At 46.1% G+C, this 23,463-nt stretch overlaps 1 protein-coding gene across 1 annotated transcript; it reads left to right on the top strand.

Annotated features, from left to right (window-relative positions):
* Nucleotides 1-3,873: 3,873 nt before the first annotated feature.
* UNC119B (unc-119 lipid binding chaperone B) lies at nt 3,874-22,694 on the top strand. The gene is made up of 5 exons (XM_068271464.1): nt 3,874-4,126; nt 4,225-4,335; nt 18,912-19,020; nt 20,964-21,136; nt 22,283-22,694. The coding sequence occupies exons 1-5, from the start codon at nt 3,919-3,921 to the stop codon at nt 22,393-22,395; spliced, it is 714 nt and encodes a 237-aa protein (XP_068127565.1). The 5' UTR covers nt 3,874-3,918; the 3' UTR covers nt 22,396-22,694.
* Nucleotides 22,695-23,463: the final 769 nt, after the last annotated feature.

Below are 23,463 nucleotides of genomic sequence, written 5' to 3'. Positions count from 1 at the left end.
ATCTTTGAATTTCAAGGAACTGAAGGCTGCACTGATGGCGATGCGTCATTTTCAGACCAATATTGTCAATCAGAATTGCCTGCTGAGGCTCGACAACAAGACAGCTGTCTCTTATATCCAGAATCAAGGAGGGACACGAAGCCGGTCATTATGGACTTTAACAGATTAGATCCTTCGCTGGGCGGAGAAGAACGTAATCTCTTTGAAAGCGGTTTATATACCGGGATCTTCCAATGTAGAGGCGGACTACCTGAGTCGCAGTCGGGTGGACAACAACGAGTGGTCACTCGACCCTTCCATCTTCAAACTGTTATGCCAACGTTGGCAGAAACCAGAGATAGACTTGTTTGCTTCCAGTCAGAACAGGAAGTGCGACAGATTCCTGTCCAGGTATCCCTGCAACAACACGAAGGCACTAGACGCCATATCATCCCCATGGCATTTCAAGATCGGATATGCCTTCCCTCCAATTCCACTGATTTACAAACTCTTGAAGAGACTATGCCGGGAACCAGTAACCATAATAGCAGTCATTCCGGATTGGCCACGTCGTCCATGGTACCCACTGCTTCGTCAACTGGCGGTGGAGGAACCTTTCTACCTTCCCTGCTACCGGAATCTTCTCTCTCAAGGGCCGATTGTACACCCCAATCCTGCTCGATTTACCTTAGCGGCATGGAGGTTGAACGGAGGAAGCTGGAAAAGTTAGGACATACACCACAAGTTATTGCTACTTTACTTCAAGCCAGAAGACCTTCAACCAACACGGCTTATTACAGAATTTGGAACAAATTCACAAGCTTCGCGGAATTATCTGCCTTCAATCCTTTGAATCCACAACCTAACCAAGTATTGGCTTTCTTGCAAACCGGATTGGACAAAAACCTAAGCTATAACGCAATCAAAGTACAAGTATCGGCCATATCGGCGCTCACTGATTATCGATGGGCTTTGCACCCATTAGTGAAGCAGTTTCTGCTGGCAGCAATCAAGCTGAAGCCACCAAGAAAGGTCTTATTTCCCAAATGGGACTTACCACTGGTGTTGAATCATCTTTCAAATGAGCCCTTTGAGCCGATAGAAACCTGTTCTCTATGGAATCTTACGCTAAAAACTACATTCCTAGTAGCGATAACCTCAGCCCGAAGAGTGTCGGAGATTCAGGCCTTGTCGTGCAAAGAACCTTTCATCACCTTTTTTCATGACAGGGTGTAATTAAGACCAAGGGAATCCTTCTTGCCAAAGGTTGCTACAAGTTATCACATAAATCAGGAATGGTCATTACCTTCTTTTCATAACGATGATAACGCAACCCTACACTCTCTCGATGTTTCGAGATCTCTATCTTCATATATTAAAGCAACTGAAGAGATCAGGAAAACGGATCAGCTTTTCGTTGTTCCTGCCGGCTACCGGAAGGGACAGCCAGCCTCTTCCAGAACGATAGCCTCCTGGCTAGTAAAAGTCATTCAGACAGCTTATCGGGCTATCAGCTTAGATCCACCCGACGGAATTAGGGCACATTCCACAAGAAGCATAGCATATCCACTTCCTAGGCTGCCTTTGCAAGTGTCTCCGCTCCAAAGATTTGTCAAGCGGCCAATTGGTCGACGATAAATACTTTTATTTATTTCACATTATAAAGTGGATGTTTCTGCAACAACTTCGGTTGAATTTGGGAGAGCTGTTATCTCCTCTTCTGTTTCAAGTGTTAAATAAATTTATTTTTCTGCAGCAAACTAAGTTGCTCCCTCCCTTATTTATAATAGTTAGATCCCAATGTGATGACATGGAGGCATAGGGAAAGCGGAAAATTGTATACTCACCTATCGGTAATTTTCCTTTCCTGATGCATCCATGTCAGCACATGGATCCCACCCATTATTCGGTGAGTCCTAATATATACAAAAGACAGCGAGCACCTCCTTCAATTCTACTTAAATATCTACTGGTCCTGTGGGGTAGGGGGGCGGAGCCACTACCCAATGTGCTGACATGGATGCATCAGGAAAGGAAAATTACCGATAGGTGAGTATACAATTTTCCGCTATGTAGCTCGGGACATACTGAGTCCTGCAATTCCAAGAGCACAAAGCACTCTTTAGCGTTATTTTTTTTCTCCACATTCTCAGAGCCAGTGTAACAGAATCTGCTCTATGATGTATTCTGCAAGACAAACAGCTGGTCAGAGTGTAATTTCACTGATGGACTCCTTATGAAATAATGCAACTCTTAAAGGACTCCCGAGGCGAACAGTTTAATCCATCTTTACTTACCTGGGGCTTCTTCCCACCCCTAGAAGTCATTTGGGTCCCTCGCCACAGCTTTTTTTTAAAAATAAAAATACGTGTTTTTTTTTTTAAACTACTGTAACCCCCCCTCCCTCCCCCCCCCCTCCCCCTCCGGCAGCCAATCCCTGTGATCAAACAGCCGATCACCTCTGTGCTTCAGGAGGGGACAGCTGTGTCACACGGCTGTCCGCAGTACTGTACGTGTAATTAGACAGCGGTTACGCCATCTAACAGTCTCCCAAGTGGCCGCACGGAGACTGAAGGTGGAGCTCCGCTCCGCCCACCAAGCAGGAGATGCGTGCACACCCTGCGCGCGATCTCCTGCAAAACTGAGCTCCAGGACTTTACGCCTCCTGGGGCTCTTTACGGCGGACCTCGGGCTGCCGCCGCGGCCACGCCCATCGGCGTGACGCGGTCGGCTAGTAGTTAAAGGTAGCCATACATCTGAAGATTATGGCCAGATTCGACAAAGAGACAAATTTATCTCTAAAGGTGCGTGTCAGACCCTCCCGCTGGGCAGACGTTCAGGCGACAGTAGCGCGTGTGTACGCGCTGTCGGCAGACTGATAAGGCTGTTTCTGAATGATCCGCTGAGCGGATCGTTCAGTAACAGCCTTATCAGTCTGCCGACAGTGCGTACACACACGCTACTGTCGCTGAACGTCCGCCCAGTGAAAGGGTGTGACGGACCCGTCGTTGGCGGAACTAGTGCGTATGTACGCACCTTAATCAAAACCGTGTGTGTGTGTGCGCATTTATACATTACCTGTCCCCATCGTTGGCAGAAGTAGTGCGTATGTACGCACTTTAATCAGAACCGTGTGTGTGCAGTTATAAATTACCTGTCCTGTGTCAGCCTCCGCGTGGTGTCCATCGGTCATCCGTCCATCTTCAGTGGCGGACGTCAGATGCTATGCACTGCATGTGAGTGATAGAACCCGAAGAGACAGACGGACACCATGTGGAGGCTGACGCAGGACAGATAATGTATAAATGCACACGGGGTGGACTGGCACATTTATACATTGGGGGCAGTGGCAAGAGTTTTGCTGCTCATTCCCAAATCGGTCGCCACAATCTACTAATGCCTTAAATTGGTCGCATCATTGGTCGGATCTGCATTGGGTGGGACCAATTTTCAACCATTTTGATAATCGAATTGGTTAGTCGATTGGCTGCCAAAATTGCCTTAACAGTTAAGATGCAACCAATCAGAATTCTGTTTAATTTGACAGCTAAAATCTGATTGGTTACTTCGGGCAAATGATTCCCTTTTGCTCCAGTTTTCTTGTACCTGTACGTTTAGTGGTCTGTGGGTTATTTGAATGTACCTCAAGCAGGTACCAAACAGTATTTGCGACAAATACAGGCGACGAGCTGAAGGTAGCAAAAGAGGCATAAGAGTGTGAAAAAGTTCTAGTCTCGGACTCTCGTGTCTCAACTTAGTATCTACTTTATTATTGCTTCTGGGCATGGACCCCGCCTCTCACCATTACTGGCTGTGTAGCTATTAGACACGCCCATCGTCTCTAAAATACGCTCATTATGTTACTAGGTAACAATTGTCCCGCCCACTCTCCATAGTTACCGTATTAGCGGAGGTGGCAGCAGCCATCTTCTTGTAGAAATGAGCGGGTCGAACCGAGAAGCAGCCAGGGAAGAGCGTAAGAAGGCAGGGGGTGGAGTGATCAACCGGCTGAAAGGCCGGCGTGTGCAGGCTCGGGAGGAGAGCGATGCGGAGCAGCGGGCGGTGACTCCAGTCACTGAACAGGAACTGCTGGGCCTGAAGGAGCTGAGAGCGGAGCATGTCCTAGGCCTGAGCCGGGTCACAGAGAGTGAGTAGGGGACTTCCTGCTGCGCTGACTGACTGTCCCGAGGAGACAGCTGTGTGCATCTGCTGATTATCTGTCTCTCTCTCTCACACACACATTAGATTATTTGTGTAAGCCGGAAGAAAATGTATACGGAATTGACTTCACTCGCTTCAAGATCCGGGATCTGGAGACTGGCAGCGTACTTTTTGAAATTTCCAAACCTTGCTCAGGTATGACGTGTAAAGGTGGAATGTTGTGCTCGAGCTTCTATTTGCAGGCACAGCCTGGCGTCTATCACTTTTATGCTACTGCATATCACAATAACAATGATGATCATAACTCAGTTGCTAGTGCACAGCTATAGGTTTATGGTCTCTAATATGTTCTGATTGTGGTGTGGTAAGATTACTTATTTAGTTGTGTACAACTGCATACCTCCCAACTTTTTGAGATGAGAAAAAGGGACACTTAAGCCACGCCCCTGGTCATGCCCCCACCACGTCCCTAGTCACACATACCATAAAGATTTCATAATAAAAATGTCAATTTATAATTCAAACCACACAGGTCCTTTCTATCCTGGTTAACTTTCCTTCATAGTAACATTTTAAAATTTTGTATTATATCAATTTAAAGGATGGGACTAAAGTTTAGAGTCAATTAAACACATTTTTACTATAGAAAAATGGTACTTATCCGTTAGCCGGGCGCATCCGGCAGGTGGCGCTAATTACTATTCCCCCTCCAGGCTGACATGGATAGTAGGGAAAAAGGTAACTCTGGTGGAGTTTTGTCGCCACCTGCCGGATGCGCCCGGCTAACGAATAAGTACCAGAAAAATATATATTTACATAGAAAGAGGGACAAAGTACAATACAATAACATTTGTAAAGCACTTTTCTCCCATAGGACTCAAAGCGCATAGTTGTGTCCCAGATTAATACAGGGTTGCAGGCTGGATTGTGTTACAGAGGAGATAGTCAGATGTTCATGAATGCCAGACTAAAGAGGTAGGTTTTCAGTTTAGACTTAAATGCTTCCAGGGATGGAGCTGTCCTGATTTGGTGTGGCAGGGAGTTCCAAAATGTAGAGGCAGCATGACAAAAGGCTCTGTCTCCAAAGGTTTTGAGGTGGACTCTGGGGGTGACCATGGTGTTACGTCCTTTTGATCTAAGATTGTGGGGTGTGTGATGCAGTTGCAACAAGTCCTTCAGGTATCCAGGGCCCAGATTGTGCAAGGATTTGAATGTCAGTAAGCCAATCTTGAACAGAATTCTCCATTTTATCGGTAGGCAGTGGAGTGAGCTCAGGGTTGGTATTATGTGGCAATGGCGGGGTTGGCTCGTTAACAGCCTTGCGGCGGTATTCTGTACTAATTGCAGGCGGCGTAAGTCTTTCTTATGCAGGCCTGTGTAGAGGGCGTTGCAGTAGTCTAACCTTGATGTGACTAAGGCATGGACTAGGGTTGGAAGATCCTCTGAAGGAATTAGGTGTTTAATCTTTGCAATATTCCTTAAATGAAGGAATGTTTTTCACAACAGCTGAGATTTGATTCCTGAAGTTTAATTTCCCATCAATCAGTACTCCCAGGCTGCGCACACAGTCTGAGTTTTTTTCAGGTCTGAGTTCCCTATCCTTAGCAGAGTTGGTTGAGACTGGGGCTGCTTTGCTGTTGAGCCCTGGCCCTCGATAACAAGAACCTCAGTTTTGTCAGCATTAAGTTTTAGCCAATTAATATTCATCCACTCCTGAAGCTCAGCTAAGCATGAGTTTATTTGTGGAGTAGGGTCTGTGATGCCAGGTTTGAATGACAAATATAGCTGGGTGTCATCAGCATAGCAATGATATGTCAGGCCATGTTTTTGTATGATTTCTCCAAGTGGCAGCATGTATATGGTGAAAAGTAAAGGGGATAATATTGCGCCCTGAGGTACACCGTATTTTAGTGATACAGGGTTGGAGAGGAAGGGCCCTAAGGCTACCCTTTGTGTTCTGCCAGCCTGGAAGGAGTTGAACCACTGGAGAACAATGCCATCTATGCCACAGTACTCTTGTAGCCTGTTGAGCAAGATTTCATGATCGACTGTGTCAAAAGCCGCTGAGAGGTCAAGCAAAATTAGGATGGAACATTGACCCTTGTCTCTTGCAATGAGCAGATCATTGCAAATCTGGGTGAAGGCTGTTTCACAGCTGTGATATTTCCTGAAGCCAGATTGAAGAGGGTCAAGGATGTTGTTTCTGGAGAGCCTGGCTTCAAGTTGGAGGTAGACAGCCTTTTCAATAACTTTTCCAAGAAAGGGGAGGTTAGAGACAGGTCTGTAGCTGTTTAGAGCATCTGGGTCTAAGGATGGTTTCTTGAGTAGTGGCCTGACGATTGCTTCTTTCAGAGTAGAGGGAAACCACCCTTCTTATAAGGCACCGTTGACTATTTTGTGGAATACCGGTGTAAATAGTTCAGGGGATTTCAACATGAACTTAGTGGGGCCAGATTGCAGGTAGTCTGGCGAAGGTTTGAGAGGATATCCAAGATGTCTTTTTCAGTGATTACCTTAAAAACAAACCATGGTGGTAGGCTATTTTTACATCTGTTATATGGCTCTGCATGGGTTTCTGGGGCTGTGAATTGAATGGCAGATCGTATGAAGGAAACTTTGTCTGAGAAGTGGGCAAATTTTTCGCACAGTTCCTGTGAAGGTCTGATGCTGGATTTCCTGCAAGATGGATTGCAGAGACTGTCAACCGTGCGGAAGAGTTGGGCAGGTCTGTTGGCTGCATTTGCAATTTTGTGAGACAGGAATAAGGACTTCTTTTTGTGAATCGCCATTTTTGATATTTTTTCAGGTGAGCAATTAGGGCAAGTTTGTCATCAGGGGACTGGTGTTTGTGCCACCTTCGTTCCAGTTTGCGTCCCTGTTTCTTTAGTTCCCTTATAGAGTTGTCAAACCAACGAGCGTGATGTAATGGTGAGGAACGTTTAATCTTTAAGGGAGCTATGGCGTCAAAAGCGGCTGAGACATTGTGGTTATATTTAAGGACCATGGATTCAAGGCCTAAGTTGTGATCTGTCAGTCCGCCTAGATTGAGGCTGTTCTGAAGGTGTTGGGGTGTCAAACCTTTCAAGGAACGATATTTTATTAGTTCTTTCACTTGGTGTTTTGTAGCCGGTGCTGTAAAGGAGAAGTGGACAGTGTGTGGTGGTCTGACCAAACTACTGGATCAATTTCAACATTGGATATTTGGAGTTCTGAATGGAAAATGAGGTCCAAAGTGTGTCCTTTTTTGTGGGTAGGGAGGTTGACGGCTTGAGAGAAGCCAAGTTCATTCATGGAGAGAAGTAGCTTAGATCCTAATTGGGAAGAGTGTGTGAGTGTGTATCGACCCATGCGTTTAAAGTCTCCCAGAATTATCCACCTAGGGTGTTTCAGTGTTATGCAAGATACAAGTTCTGCTATTTCCTTGAGAAAAGCTGAGCCGCCATCAGGGGGTCGGTAGACAAGCAGTATGTTTATTTTTTTCCCAGCTGAGAGTTCGGCTGCCAGACATTCAAAAGAGTGGGTGGGGGGTACAGCGAGGGGTTTAATATTCAAACTGGATTTGAAGCACAGAGCTAATCCCACCTCCCTTGCGGTTTTGTCTTTCGCAGTGTAAAACTGAGTAATTGTCTGGTACCGCAGCCGCAAGAGTGGGTCCTGAGTTCTGATCCAACCATGTCTCTGTAATTAAAGCTAGATCTGAAGCCTCTATTAGATCATGAATAACTGCTGTTTTGTTGTTTATGAGGTGTTAACATCTTAGTAAGGGGGCTTTTAGGACCATTGTAGTACACACTCCAATCAGTTCTGGGTCACCATGAGCTTGCTGGTTAGTCTGTGCCTCTCGGATTCACAAGCCCTACTCCATAGAGCCAAATTAATCCATGCCATGCACTGATGAGGATCAAACAATCCGAAACAGTCTGTATGCATGTTGGATCATTATGTCTCTGTACAAATTCACAAGCTGACACATCATTGCATTCCATCGGTTCTGGAGGTGTGTTTAGCTTCTAAGGGTACAATGGTTAATTTGCATATATTCAGCAGTGTTGCTCTGTGAGACATCTCAAGCTCACTCCAACCTGAATTATCGCAAATTCTTTCTGTTTTAGGAAAGCAAACTTTGTTGTTTATGGACCTGGCATTGCAGAGTACTGCTTTAATGTTGTTTGAGGCCTGTGTTCCTAGCTCCTGGCTGGGGGTTGTAATCATGTGTGGCAGCTGTCTCTGTTATCTGGGGCCTTTACTGATACAGCTGATTTGGAGATATGTGAGGATTGCTTTGGCTTGGAGTTATTGGTGCCTGCACCTCTTCCTCTTTAACCTCCTTGCCGGTCTAAAAAATCCGGCAAGGAGGCAGCGCCGCACATTTTTTAAATTTTTTTTTTTATTATTTTTTTTTTTTTTAAATCATTTTGGCTCGCTACATGATAGCTGCTAAGCGGCGGCATCCCCCCACCCACTCCGATCGCCTTCGGCGATCAGAGTATGCAGGGAATCCCGTTGAGAACGGGATTTCCTGCAGGGCTTCCCCGGTCGCCATGGCGACGGGGCGGGATGACGTCATGGACGTCGGGACGTCATAGGGAATCCCGATCCACCCCTCAACGCTGCCTGGCACTGATTGGCCAGGCAGCGCAGGGCTCTGGGGCGGGGGGGAGCGACTCGGCGCGGCGGATCGGCGGCGAGCGGCGGCGATCGGAAGTTACAAGCAGCTAGCAAAGTGCTAGCTGCTTGTAACAAAAAAAAAATTATGCAAATCGGCCCAGCGGGGCCTGAGATATCCTCCTGCGCAGGTTACCCCGATTTTAGAGGGGTAATCAAAGCAGACTCTATTTGTAATGGCCCATACTCACGGGCAACTTTTTGGGCCTGTCGCCAGCACACGTGAGCGTGTGGGCGACAGGCCGGCGACAGCTCCTCGCCAGGTCCCTCCGCGTACACACGCGGAAGAGGGACCAGCGGCGCGACGGAAGCTGCCGCCGACGTTCAACCACCACCCCCCCACCCCCACAGTACGCGGACTAGCGACAGCAACCTCCATTCCGTCGCGCCGCTGGTCCCTCTTCCGCGTGTGTACGCGGAGGGACCTGGCGAGGAGCTGTCGCCCACACGCTCACGTGTGCTGGCGACAGGCACAAACAGTTGCCTGTGAGTATGGGCCATAAGAGTTTCTTGGGAACAGAGGTTGCAATAAAGATAAGCATCTCAGCTGAGTATTTTAATGGTGACATTTGGACAGCTGATAGACATCCTGCTGAGATCAAAGGGAAGGGGTCTTTTGCAAGCTGTACTTCTCAGAAAAAAGATGTTCCAGTTGAAACAAATTAAAAAACAGTTCCTTGTTTCAATTTAAAAAGTTTGGAATAAATGTAGAAAGAGCGATAGTCATGTAACCTACAAAGCTCACAAGGTGTTTTTGCCATTTCCGTTCCTTACAGAAAGGATCGAGCTGAGGGTTGAAGAAAATCCTGAAAGAGGGACAGGGCTCCCAAAAAGGGACTGTCCCTCCGAAAGAGGGACAGTTGGGAGCTATGCAACTGTGTTGCAAGAGTGTCCTAAAAAACCTAGGGCAGTACAGCCAATTCAAGATATTGGCTTCTGAAACTCCATAGTGCAGCTGTCAATTCATAACTCCAAGTAATTATTCAGAAGTAGTCAGGAATGTATGTGACCTGGCGGGAGCACCTCCATGCTGGCAGGTCATGGGGTAGCCCTTATCAAGAGATGGAAGCACACAGGAAGGAGTGTGCCAGCTGGATAGGCAAGTGTGACTTTGCTCTGTTGTGCTAATGCTCTGCAGGGGAACTAGGGAGAGCAGTAACGGAGACACCTGGGGGAGTGTTGATATTGATGATTTTTTTTTTTTTTTTTTTTTAATCGCTTTCATGCTGAAATCTATTAAATTGATGTGCATTATGTGGCAGCAATTTATCCTCTGATCAGATATCGATACGAGAGGGATCGATTTTATTTAATTTTTTTTGGGCATGTTAAGGTGGCCATACACTTATAGATTTGCAGCAGATTGGACCATCAGATAGATTTGTCAGATGCCTGTCAAGGTGAATCTGACAGGAATCTATCTGATGTGTGCCACACACTAGCAACAGATTTCCAATAGATTTCAGAATGAAATCTATCTAAATGCGTTATTGGACCATTAGATCCAATGCAACTCTATAGGCCATCGATCTGCTGCTAGCAGCAGATCAACCTAGATCTTCCATCCTGTCAGATCAAATCCATCGAAATCGGCCACAATCGATCGATACATTTGAAATAATCTATTTCTGATCGATTCTATAGAATCGATGGATGAAATCTTCCAGTGTATGGGCCCCTTTAGGAGATTCTGCCAGTGCATTGCAGGCTTTACACTGTGCCTTCCCCCACACTCAAAAGTGGAACTGATTTATTTAGACTTTAGCAGCAAAAACATGAGAAGTGGAACAGATGCTCCAAGAACCCACCTAAAGGAGGCCGCACACCATCCAATATTTTTTTTTTTTATCTGTTCAATTTAAAAATTGCAATCAATTTTTCTGACTGATGGTAACATTTCAAAAATACGACCAATGTACCACATACCTGTGTTCAATTTTGCCTCAATTATGATAAAAATGATTGGAAACTGAGAAAATTGCTAGGGTGTGTATATTCACCCTCCTGGCGGTCTATTAAAAACCTCCAGGGGGCAGCGCAGCCGTTTTTTAAAATTCATGTAGCGAGCCTAGGGCTCGCTACATGATAGCTGCTATGCAGCGGCATCCCCCTACCCTCTTCGATCGCCTCCGGCGATCAGGAAATCCCGTTCAAAGAACGGGATTTCCTGGTGGGCTTCCCCCGTCGCCATGACGACGGGGCGGGATGACGTCATGGAGTCCCGATCCACCCCTCAGCGCTGCCTGGCACTGATAGGCCAGGCAGGGGGGGCTCTGCAGCGATGCGGATAGCGGCGAATCGGCGCAGGGCGGCGCCGATCGGTGTGCTCACGCAGCTAGCAGAGTGCTAGCTGCGTGCAGCAAAAATAAAATTACGCAAATCGGCCCAGCAGGGCCTGAGATAACCTCCTGCGCGGCTTACCACGAACATTACCGCCAGGAAGGGTAAATTGACATTCTAACACACCATAAAATCTTTAGAAAGATTGAAGAAAAATATCTGGCATTCCGGATCAATAAAAATCAAAGAAAACTGGAAATCCGATCTGAGTTTTCAGTCGACTGACACAAAAAGCAGTCGAATTTTTCAGTTGCATTACAAAAAAAAACAAAAAAAAGATTTGGATTTTTCAGTCGCATGACAAAAAAAGCTTTCTTTTATTTTTTTCCCAGGAGATCCGATCGTTTTTATTGAATTGCCGTAAAATCGGATCATTTTATTGTGTGTGTGTGCGGCCACCTTGGCGGTTAATTTTTTTTTTTTTTTTTACCAAATGGGCAAAAATCCTTCTTTTTTTTTTTTGTTTTTGTTTTTTTTGTTTCATGTAAAGCTACCAGAGTGGTAGCTACATGAAACACCACTAGAGGGCGCATGTGTCCCTCTAGTGCGATCGTTGCCGGCACGAATAGCAAACGGGAGCGCGTATATAACGCGTTCCCCTGTTTGGCTTCTCCTGTCGCCATGGCGACGATCGGGATGACGTCATGGACGTCAGCCGACGTCCTGACATCAGGCGCACCCGATCCAGCCCATAGCGCTGCCCGGAACTCATTGGTCCGGGCAGGGCTCTGACGGGGGCCCTCTTTCGCCGCTGCGTGCGGGCGATCGCCGCAGAGCGGCGGCGATCAAGCTGTGCGCGCGGCTAGCAAAGTGCTGGCTGCGCGCACAGCACTTTGAATGGGGCGAATCGCCCCAGTAGAGCCGGAGAAATCCTCCTGCGCGGCATAGCCCGAGCTCTGCTCGGGCTTACCGCCAGGGAGGTGAAAGAGAATCTGAAGCCAGATTAAAAATGGCTTTTTAGCTTGTATTCAGCAGGAGCATGTTTGCCCCTGCTAAAACGCCGCTATCCCAGGGCATAACGAGGGGTCTTTACCCCCCAAATCCCCCCCCCCCCCCCCCTGCAGAATCCACGATTTTCTTGGTCGTGGTTTTTGCTGCCCCTGTGCGCTTCCGTGCGAGGCAGGGCTATGAGCTGCAGCCCTGCCTCACACGCGTCTGTCCGCGGCGGATCTCCGCCTCTCCCCCGCCCCTCAGCGAAGGAAGACAGAGGGGCGGGGGAGAGGCGGAGATCCGCCGCTGACAGATGCTTGTGAGGCAGGGCTGCAGCTCATAGCCCTGCCTCGCACGGAAGCTCACAGGGACAGCAAAATCCACGACCAAAAAGTCGTGGATTTTGCAGGGGGGATTTGGGGGGTAAATTATGCTGCGGGATAGCGACGTTTTAGCAGGGGCAAACATGTCCCTGCTGAATACAAGCTAAAAAGCCATTTTTAATATGGCTTCAGATTCTCTTTAAGTTTTAGTTTTTTTAACTGAACCAAAGATTCTTGTTTGCTGTGGTGAGGAAATACCCCACTGTCGGTCCAATTTTCCATGCAATTGCCTTGATAAATTAGCCCAATTGCTTTGTCTTGCTCACTAGACATAGAGAATAAACTTGGATTCTTATGGCTATTTACAAAGATTGTGGGAAGGGGAAGGTGCAGGACTGGCAGAAATTAGTGAGGCCCAGTGCACACTAAAAAACGCTAGCAGATCGTCAAAACGCTAGCGGTTTTGGGAGCAGAGAGCCGATTATTTGCCGGGTGCACACCGAGCGGATTTTGTATGAGATCTGCCGGCCGCATCCGCGTGGCTAATGTATCTCTATGGGCTGGTGCACATCGGCGGTTTGAGGTTTTAAGCAAACCGCAAACGTGCAGCAAGAGGCACGTTTGCGGCTTGCTAAAAACCTCAAACCGCCGGTGTTCACCAGCCCATAGAGATACATTAGCCATGCTGATTTTTTGAGGCGGATTCGGCTGGCGGATCTGCCCGGTGTGCGCTGGGCCTGACACAGCATGATGATTGACAGAGACTGTTCATGCATTATGACTGATAACAAATGGGGACCACATTGTGATGTTTTTGCAGTAAGTGGGCCACCCTTCCAAACTGCAATCTTCTCCCATTTATGGACCTGATCGATCAATGGTGTCACTCAGCTATATTGTTTACCCTTTAACCCTAAAGAGAACCTGAAGTAAGATGAATATGGAAGTTTCCATCTTCATTCACTGATAAACAATGCCAGTTGTCATACTGAGCTTATAGGACAACTGAAGTGAGAGGTATATGGATGCTGCCATATGTTTTCCTTTTTAAACAATAAGGCCCCGTTCACATCACAAACGCGGATGGCCATGCGTGCGGAACGCGTGCGGACCGCAACGCGTACGAACGCACGCCATCCGCGTTTGTGTGCGTTGCGTGGCTGATCCCATCACTGAAAAGTGAATGGGACAGCCATGCGTTTTTACAAAAAATGCATGCAGCATGCGTTCCCGGACCGAACAGGTCCGGAACGCATGCAGTGTGAACATCAGACATTGCACTGTATGCAATGTCTGATGTCGTGCGTGTCGGCCACCTGCACGCGTTTCCAAAACGCGGCTGGAAACGCGTGCAGTGTGAACGGGGCCTAAGAGTTATCTGGCACTCCTGCTGATCTATTTGGCTGCAGTAGTGTCTGAATAACACCAGAAACCAGCATGCAGCTAATCTTGTCAGTTCTGACATTGGCCTCAATTCACTAAGATGATGCTGGAGATAAGGCAAGAGAAACCGTAGCTCCACACAGTGAGAGTTATCTTCTCTCTTCATTCCTTAAAGGGAACCTTAACTGAGAGTGATATGGATGTTTCCTGTTAAATAATACCAGTTGCCTGGCAGTCCAGCTGATCTCTGTGACATCAAAAGTGGCTGAATCACACCCTGAAACAAGCATGCAGCTAATCCAGTCTGACTTCAGTCAGAGCACCTGATCTGCATGCTTGTTCAGGGACTGTGGCTAAAAGTATTAGAGACACAGGATCAGCAGGCGATTCAGGCAACTGGTATTATTTTAAAAGGAAAAATCCATATCCTTCTCAGTTTAGGTTCCCTTTAACCTCCTTGGCGGTAACCCCGTGTGTGACATGGGGTAAGCCGCCGGAGGGTGCCGCTCAGGCCCTGCTGGGCCGATTTACATTTTTTTTTTTTTTTGCTGGACGCAGCTAGCACTTTGCTAGCTGCGCCAGCACACCGATCGCCGCTATCCGTTGCGGCACGCCCCCCCCAGACCCCGTGCGCTGCCTGGCCAATCAGTGCCAGGCAGCGCCGAGGGGTGGATCGGGACTCCCAATGACGTCACCCCCGCCCCTTTGCCATGGCGACGGGGGAAGCCCTCCAAGAAATCCTGTTCTTTGAACGGGATTACCTGATCGGAGATCGCCAAAGGTGATCGAAGCGGGCGGGGGGATGCCGCTGAGCAGCAGCTATCATGTAGCGAGCCCTGGGCTCGCTACATGATTAAAAAAAAAAAAAAAAACTGCTGTGCTGCCTCCTGGCGGAATGTTTCATACCGCCAGGAGGGTTAAAGGGATACTGTAGGGGGGTCAGGGGAAAATGAGTTGAACTTACCCGGGGCTTCTAACGGTCCCCCGCAGACATCCTGTGTTGGCGCAGCCACTCACCGATGCTCCGGCCCCGCCTCCGGTTCACTTCTGGAATTTCAGACTTTAAGTCTGAAAACCACTGTGCCTGCGTTGCTGTGTCCTCGATCCCACTGATGTCATCAAGAGCGCACAGCGCAGGCCCAGTATGGTCTGTGTCTGCGCAGTACACTCCTGGTGACATCAGCGGGAGCGAGGACACGGGCGTGCAGGCGCAGTGGTTTTCTGACTTTAAAGTCAGAAATTCCAGAAGTGAACTGGAGGCGGGGCCGGAGCATCGGTGAGTGGCTGCGCCAACACAGGATGTCTGCGGGGGACCATTAGAAGCCCCGGGTAAGTTCAGCTCCTTTTCCTCCGACCCTTCCCCCCCCCCCCCCCCCCCCCCCCCTCCTACAGTATCCCTTTAAGCTACCTACTCTGTAGTTATTTTCACACACAGTTAATTAAAGTCTTTTACTTTAGAATACTGGAGTTATTTTAAAAATTGGAAGACTTAACTTAAAGAGAACCTGTACTGAGTAAAAATATTTAAAATAAACACATGAGGTAACTTCAAATGAACATTACATAGTTACCTTGCCATCAGTTCCTCTCAGAAGCTCACCATTTTCTTCTGACAATGATCCCTTCCAGTTCTGACAATATTTTTGTCAGATCTGAAATATATCAGTTGCTGTCAGTAAAATATCGGTTGCTGTCAGTTATAGATGAGGAAAACTGATGTCCCAGGTAATGTCCATTTTTCCCTATGGCTCAAGTGGGCGATGTTACAGTTTAACTGTGTGCTGACCAGGAAGCTGTTTTGGGTAATGGCCATTTTCAAAATGGAGGACGGAAAATTTCCTTGATCACAGTGAACAAACAGGACGCGGGAGAGGAGAAAGACACTGAGGAGTAGACTACATGGAAGGTAAGTATGACTTGTGTATGCATATTTTGACTTTTAATTTTCAGTTCAGGTTTTCTTTAACGACAGAAGAGTTAACGTTAGGTTTCCCTGAGGTAAAATGTTTCCTGAATACTACATGCCTTATCACCATGGTGATTTCTCTAGAAACGTTATTAAAGACAGGAGATAAGCTTAGTGAATTGAGGCCAATGTTAGATGCACCTGATCTACTGCATGCTTGTTCAGAGTCTATGGCTAAAAGCATTAGAGGCAGAGTATTAGTAGGACAGCCAGGTAACTGGTATTGCCTAAAAGGAAATGCCTTCATATCCCTCTCCCGTCATTTGTCCTTTAAAGGAGTTCGGAGGTGAGCTAAGTATATGGTTGTTTTTTTGTTTTTCTTACTTACTTACTTGAGGCTTCTTCCAGCCCCTAGTAGTGTCTGTGTCCCTTGCTGCAGTTGTGGTCTTCTTCAGTGTTCCGCTGTCGGGCTACAATGGTCTCTGTGTGTACATGCGCTGAAGCCGCCGTTCGATCCATTATAGCGTGACTGAGGACACAGGAGAAGACCACAGCTGCGGCGAGGGACACAGACTCTTCCAGGGGCTGGAAGAAGCCCCAGAATAGTAAAAAAAAAAAACTTTCATCTCTGAACTCCTTTTAAGTGTGCCCATACATTACTCAATATTGTGGCCCGTATGACCTTACGATTTGATATCGAATTAAGAGAATCGTTGTCACAACATAGCCGCCCGACTGGCGGTAATCGGCTGAATGATTCAATCAGGAATGGTGGAAACCTCTCTATCCACTGGTTGGACTCTTACTTCTGGGGTGCAGTTCACACACCTGCAACAAGCATGCAGCCAATGAAGTCCAAGGTACACACTTTTTCAATTATGATTGGCCAATCACTTGCCAATTTTACCACCTCCATGTATTAAGAGGGCTTACCTACACAATCTGCTCATAGTATTCAATATCTGTTGACTCTTAAGCTTTGTACACACGACGGCCTTTACAAGCTACCAGTCGTCAGACCCGCCTGCGGGGCGGTGGTTCTGACGACAGTTTGCCGGTGTGTACAGTCTGTCGTCAGTCTGATAAGGCTGGTTTTGACTGATCCACTCGGTGGGCCGGTCAAAAACAGCCATATCGGCCTGACAGACTGTACACATCGGCAAAATGTCGTCAAAACGACCGCCCCACGGGCGGGTCTGACGACTGGTAGCTTGTAAAGGCTGACGTGTGTATGTAGCTTCATACTACATGGAGGTGGTAAAATTGGTCAGTCAGGCCAATTATAATTGTGTGTACCAGGCTTAAGCATCTGATCTGCATGCTTACTCTGGGCCAGTGACTTCAAAAAATAGAGGCAGAGCATCAGCACAGAAGTTGGGCAACTAGCATTGTTTATAGGGGAATGAAGGTGAAAGCCTTATGTATTCCTCACACTTGAACAACTTACAAAATACATTAGTATATTAAAAACATCTGCGTTATTCTAAACTAAGGAGTTGCAGCTGAAGGACTTATGGCTGCTGAACTGTCAGTTCAGTCTTTAACTTGTCTTGGAGAAAATAGGATGGTTCTGATAAACATGCACATGCGCGCGCACACAAACACGTATTTTGTGTGTGTGTGTGTGTGTGTGTGTGTGTGTGTGTGTGTGTGTGTGTGTGTGTGTGTGTGTGTCCTGTTCTCTCCCTCCCTACCAAGCAGCTGCAGTCACTCACTATCCATGCATATGGCTCCCCTCTTCCCCCCCAAATGTCCCGCTGACTGAAACTGCACTTCACTCCTTTGGATAAGATGTCTCCTGCCCTGCTCGTCCCTTCAGTTTTCCCCTCCTGTCCTATCTCTCCCTCCCTGCCAAGCAGCTGCAGTCACTCACGATCTATCCCTTTGGCAGCGCTGGGGTCTACAGTGACTGCATTCTTTTGTGTAGTAAGGTCTTCACTTGATGATGTCATCAAGGGGGGGGGGGGGGGGGTCCTTAAAGAAAAAGTTACAGGAAAATGCCATCACTGTAGATCCTTGTGACAGGAGGGGAAAACTGAAGGGACGAGCAGGGCAGGAGATATCTTCTGCAAAGGAGTGGAGCGCAGTCTCAATCAGCAGGGTATTCAGGGGTAGCTATATGCAGCTTATGAGCAGCGGCCTCTAGGATTAGTGGGGAGAGAACAGTTGCTAGGGTCTGGCAGTGCAGGGGCCCCTCAGAGACTATCTCTTCTTGACAGTGTTCAGCAAGCTGCTTGCTGTACTGCCCAACCCTTTGCAATTAGGACCATACCCCTTTAAGTCACATGGGGAATAAACCGACCACTCTTCCTGTTGTACTCTCCTCCTATAATCTGGCAGCTTTGACATAGAGTCTGAAAAAAATGGCTGTTTGTTTCTTGTGAGTTGTTAAAAAGAAAATGCAGAATTGAGTGATCTTTTGAGGTGTGTGTGTGTGTGTGTGTGTGTGTGTGTGTGTGTGTGTGTGTGTGTGTGTGTGTGTGTGTGTGTGTGTGTGTGTGTGTGTGTGTGTGTGTGTGTGTGTGCTACAGTTAGTAATATACATGTACGATATTATGTGAAACCTTATCGATTAATACCTCTGCATCTTTGCTATGATACTCAGACTCCTGACTTGTATGGAGAGCAAAATACAAATACTGTTTTTTTTGTTTTTTTTTCCCTTAGGTGTTTTTTCTTCTTCTTATTTTATATTATTATTATTATTATTATTATATTTTTTTTTTTTTTTTTTTTTTTTTTTTTTTTTGTAATACCAACAGATTCAGTAAAAATACAAATACTGCTAATATCAATTTAATAAATAATGGTAACGTAAAAACTGGCTATAGTTACAAGCTTTTGTTAATTAGGGATGGTCAATGAGATGCAAATACTTCTGAGTTGATCCAGGATTATGCAAATGTTTTATGCAAGCTTGTACAGTTTTGAAATGTAACCAATAACCTTTTTACTTACTTTAGTGGTATTTTGATTAGTCCTCTTTTAAAGCTGTATACTGTACATTTATGTGCAAAATTTGCACAATACTACATCAACTCGGGATTATTTGCATTTCATCGACCATTGCTATGCTCTTAGGACACCCATTTTAGAATGCATCAGTAGGAGCCTAATTCCCTTCCCTGTTCTGTCTAAAAACTTAAAAAAAAAAAAACTTTTCTGGTAGGAGTTATGTTGACAAAGTAAAAGAGCACATTTTCTATATGGTGTGTTTTTTACAGAGCCTGACGAAGAAGAACCAGAGAGTGGACAGGTAGACAGCAGCGCAGGGCGCTTTGTGCGTTATCAGTTTACACCTGCATTTCTAAGGCTTCGCAAAGTTGGTGCCACGTAAGTGCTTATCACTCATGCAAGGTGCTTGGGTATATAAATTACAATGTCAGTAAGGGAGCATACACACTATCAATTTTGATTGGCCAATTTTACCACCGCCATGTAATATGAGGGCTTACCTACACAATCTGTTCATAGGATTCAAAATCTGTTGACCCTCATACAACATGGAAGTGGTAAGTTGTCTAATCAAAGTTGGATGTGTGTACGCATCCTTAAAGCCCTGTACAAACAGGGGATCTCTGTCGCCCAAAGGATCCTGTGCCTATCCCTGCCAGACAACAGAGCATTGCTGTTGCTATACAGATGAGTCATCAGCCTCCTGGTTTGTGATGAGTCTGTAGCTAAGGGGGGGGGAGGGGGGCTGAGGAACAGCAATCAGTGTGCGATGGAGCACAATGTGATTGTGCCATGCTCAACCCTTTGGGATCGTTAAAGATTCGGCGTGCCTGTTCTTTAGCAGACGTCATGCAGCCGCTGGTCTGACTCATGATTCTTAGCCATGGTGGTCGTTATCATCCGTCATGGCTGAGTTCAGACCAGTTTTGTGTACGCAGCTTTAGCCTGGTACATGCATCCAATTTTGATCAGCCAATTTTACCACTTCCATGTAGTGGGAAAGTTATCCTGCGCAATCCATCCACAGTATTAAAGATCTGTCGGCCCTCATATTTGATTTCTTTAACCAATCAAAATCAAGTGTGTGTATGTGTGTATATACACTCTTAAGGCAGGAGTCGGGAACCCTTTTTTGGCTCAGAGCCATAAACTCCACATTTTAAAATGTAATTCTGTGAGAGCCATACAATGTTTCAAACTGATGCAGTGCACATGCACAGCAGAGGGCTGTCCCTGTTGCCATGGTGATGTGTATACAGTTGATCCTCCGGGTAGCGGAAGTGTCAGACACGTCTTCGGCTTCTCTGGGTTTCAGCAACATCAGCAACTTGGGGGTTGATTCACTTTGTAGGTTGCGATCCCCACACTTTGGCCCAATAGGCTGCTTGACAAGTGACAGATTGGGTCAATCAAAGTGCGGGGATGTCGTCCTGCAAAGTCACTGGACCTGGACAGGGTCCAGGGTAGGACAATGGGAGCGGCCGTTAGTTTTGGGGGGAGTGCAAGTAAGTTAGTGCATGCTACAATTTTACTTGTGCTGTCACACTAAGCGGTGTAGCTTAGTGAATCAACCCCTAACTGTGAGCCAGATGTAGCCATCAAAAGAGCCACATCTGGCTCCTGAGCCATAGGTTCCATACCCCTGCTCTAAGGTGTGGCATAATACAACTGAAGATTTGCCTGGAATCTGTAAAGGTGCTCATACATCTAGCGATGTATAGAAGGAGCTCTCTGATCATGCAATAGTGACATATCGCTGCTGCGGTCATGTTAGTGAATTATCGTGGCATACGTCGCTATTGGGCGGCATTTTCAAGGATCAGCTGTTGCTAAGGAATGCACACTACGCTGCCAGTAGCGCACGTAGTGTGCCTGTAGGATAATTGAGTCGAGCTACTTTCATTAATGCACATAAGATTTAACTTGCGCTGTTTCAATGCATTAACCATAATGAATCAGGCCCATCCTTACAGGAAATCTGCTTTGTAAACCCAGCAATTATGTACAAAGTGCAAAACTTTGTGCATTGCAAATTGATATATTCCACAAAGTCTGCATTTAAAAACGTGAGACTGAATGAGGGCTGTAACAAATGAGATTTCCTGTAAAGAAGGTGTAACTTTACTGACTCTTTGTGAGTATGGTGTAACACCTGCTGAAGATCCTGTGATAGATTTCTTTTTAATGTTTCTTCAATATGTATTGGTTTGCAACTGCTGCCTAGTATACAGTTCCTGCTCAAATTTTAGCCCTTCTGCCCAGGCACTACTTTGTACTATAAGCAATATATGGTATTTTATACTTTATTTTTATTTTGTTAGGGTGGAGTTTACTGTAGGGGATAAACCTGTGAAGAGTTTCCGGATGATCGAGCGACATTACTTCCGTGACCGAATCCTTAAAACGTTCGATTTTGACTTTGGATTTTGTATTCCAAATAGCTGTAATACATGTGAGCACATGTATGAATTCCCACAATTGTCAGAGGAGCTGAGTAAGTAATTGTCTGTTTCATATCATGGGAACATACTGTTTTAGCGATTTAAATACTTATTCATGTATATTGCACTGTTCTACACAGCACACAAAACCATTCATATTACAGTTGCTCAAGGGGCACACAGTCTATCTATTATATTCTAGGGTGAATTTTAGGGAGAATCTAATTAAAGTTGACTCTACTGTATTTTGTCTACCAACCTCTTTCACGCCACACGTTTGGGTGTTTTAGGGCAAATAAGGAGAAGGTCCACTCCATTTAAAAATTTGCTTTATGCTTCCTGAAAAGTGAGTACATTAAATGGAATTTCCCCATGCTTGCCGATTATGTCCTTAAGGCCCGGTGCTAAAAAAATGGTTATTACCGGATCAGAAGGGAACAAATCCAATGTTAACCTATGGGTCCGTAATGTACTATCTGTTTAAGCACAGTATAACTGTGTGTATATTGGGGTTGACCTGCTAGAATCCTAAAATGAGGATAAAATAAATAATGCAAGGTTCTAACGCATACTTTTATAGTCTAGTACCTGATATTATTTATTTGTTTACACATTATGCACACACTTAAAGAGACTCTGAAGTCTCCCGAAAATGAGTTTTTTTTAAAGTAAAAACCTCATTAACATTATTGCCCCTCTTTAAAACGCCGCAGAATCGCGGCTGACAACCCCCTCAATCACCCCAAACTCATGGGGGCACATCGCGGGGCTCCTTCCACATAGAGGCAGCTCTGCCTCTATGTGCGTCAATCAGCCCGGATCGCCGCCTCTCCCCCGCCCCTCTCAGCCTTCCTTCACTGAGAGGGGCGGGGGAGAGGCGGAGATACGTGCTGATTGACTCGCATAGAGGCGGCAGCACAATCCATGACCAACAAAGTCCTGGATTTTGCCTGCTGTGTAAGGGGTGAGTTGGGGTGATTGAGGGGGGCTTTCAGCCACGGTTCTGTGGCGTTTTAAGAGGGGCAATAATGTTAAGGAGGTTTTTAAAGTAAAAACCTTATTTTCGGGAGACTTCAGAGTCTCTTTAACCATAACTACACTAACATTTAATATATTCTATGGTGTGTTTGTTTTTCCCTTTTTTGCACACATGCTGTCTTTATTAAAAAAAATAAAAAATGTTGTTTTTCTCTTTGCAGTTCGAATGATGGTTGACAACCCATATGAAACAAGATCTGATAGCTTTTACTTTGTAGATAACAAGCTCATCATGCATAATAAGGCAGACTATGCCTACAATGGAGGACAATAATGATGGAATTCCAAACTGATACATCTACATTCCCAGACAGGAGCAGAGGATTATTGGAGCTATGTGTAGTCAAACCTTTGCTCGACCAATCAGGAACCAACGTCTTCATTTATATTTAAAACAAAACCCACAAAAAGTGCTGTCATTAGAAACTGACTTTGTACAAAGAGAGTATTTATTTTTTGTAATATACACTGATCTTTTGGTCTTAACAGTTAAATGGCTTTCTGAGCTCTTAAGGAATCTAGAGGTGTTAAGTTGCTGTTACAGTTAAATATATATATTTTTTAGCAAGAGAATACCTGAGTATAGTTTGCATAAATGATAACTTGATGTATTTTGTGCAATACAATTGTTTCCTTGAACAGAACCCTGTTTAGTCACACAGCCACAACATGTATATTTACTGTAGGGTTTCTGATCTCTGACACAGTTATTTAACGTCCTTTGTCAAATCACACTTAAATGGGGCACATTTTTTTACATGCAGTTCTATATTCCAGGGCCTTTCTAGTTAAAGGGACACTGTAGGGGGGTCAGGGAAAATGAGTTGAAGTTACCCGGGGCTTCTAATGGTCCCCCAGAGACATCCTGTGCCCACGCAGCACTCCCCAATGCTCCAGCCCCACCTCTCGTTCACTTCTGGAATTTCAGACTTTAAAGTCTGAAACCACTGCGCCTGCGTTGCCGTGTCCTCACTCCCGCTGGTGGCACCAGGAGCGTACTGCGCAGGCCCAGTATGGTCTGTGTGTGCGCAGTATGCTCCTGGTGACATCAGGGGAAGAGAGGACATGCAACGCAGGCACAGTGGTTTTTTTAGACTTTAAAGTCTGAAATTCCAGAAATAAACCGGGGGCAGGGCCGGAGCATCGGTGGGTGGCTGCACGGGCACAGGATGTCTGCGGGGGACCATTAGAAGCCCGGGGTAACTTCAACTCCCCCCCACAGTATCCCTTTAAAGGGAACCCGAGGTGAGAGGGATATGGAGGCTGCCATATTTAATTTATTTTTAAATAATACCAGTTGTCTGTCAGTCCTCCTGATCATATGTCTCTAATGCTTTTAACC

The sequence above is a fragment of the Hyperolius riggenbachi genome, chromosome 1 (genome assembly GCF_040937935.1).
Source record: "Hyperolius riggenbachi isolate aHypRig1 chromosome 1, aHypRig1.pri, whole genome shotgun sequence".
Lineage (NCBI taxonomy): Eukaryota > Metazoa > Chordata > Amphibia > Anura > Hyperoliidae > Hyperolius > Hyperolius riggenbachi.
This window is presented reverse-complemented; position numbering and strand designations above follow the sequence as displayed.

Excerpts from the sequence above, each read along its gene's own strand:
- UNC119B (XM_068271464.1), top strand. The coding sequence starts at position 3,919 with ATGAGCGGGTCGAACCGAGAAGCAGCCAGGGAAGAGCGTAAGAAGGCA. Across the intron at positions 4,336-18,911 it reads AATTTCCAAACCTTGCTCAG|AGCCTGACGAAGAAGAACCA; the intron begins GTATGACGTGTA and ends TGTTTTTTACAG. Across the intron at positions 19,021-20,963 it reads CTTCGCAAAGTTGGTGCCAC|GGTGGAGTTTACTGTAGGGG; the intron begins GTAAGTGCTTAT and ends TTATTTTGTTAG.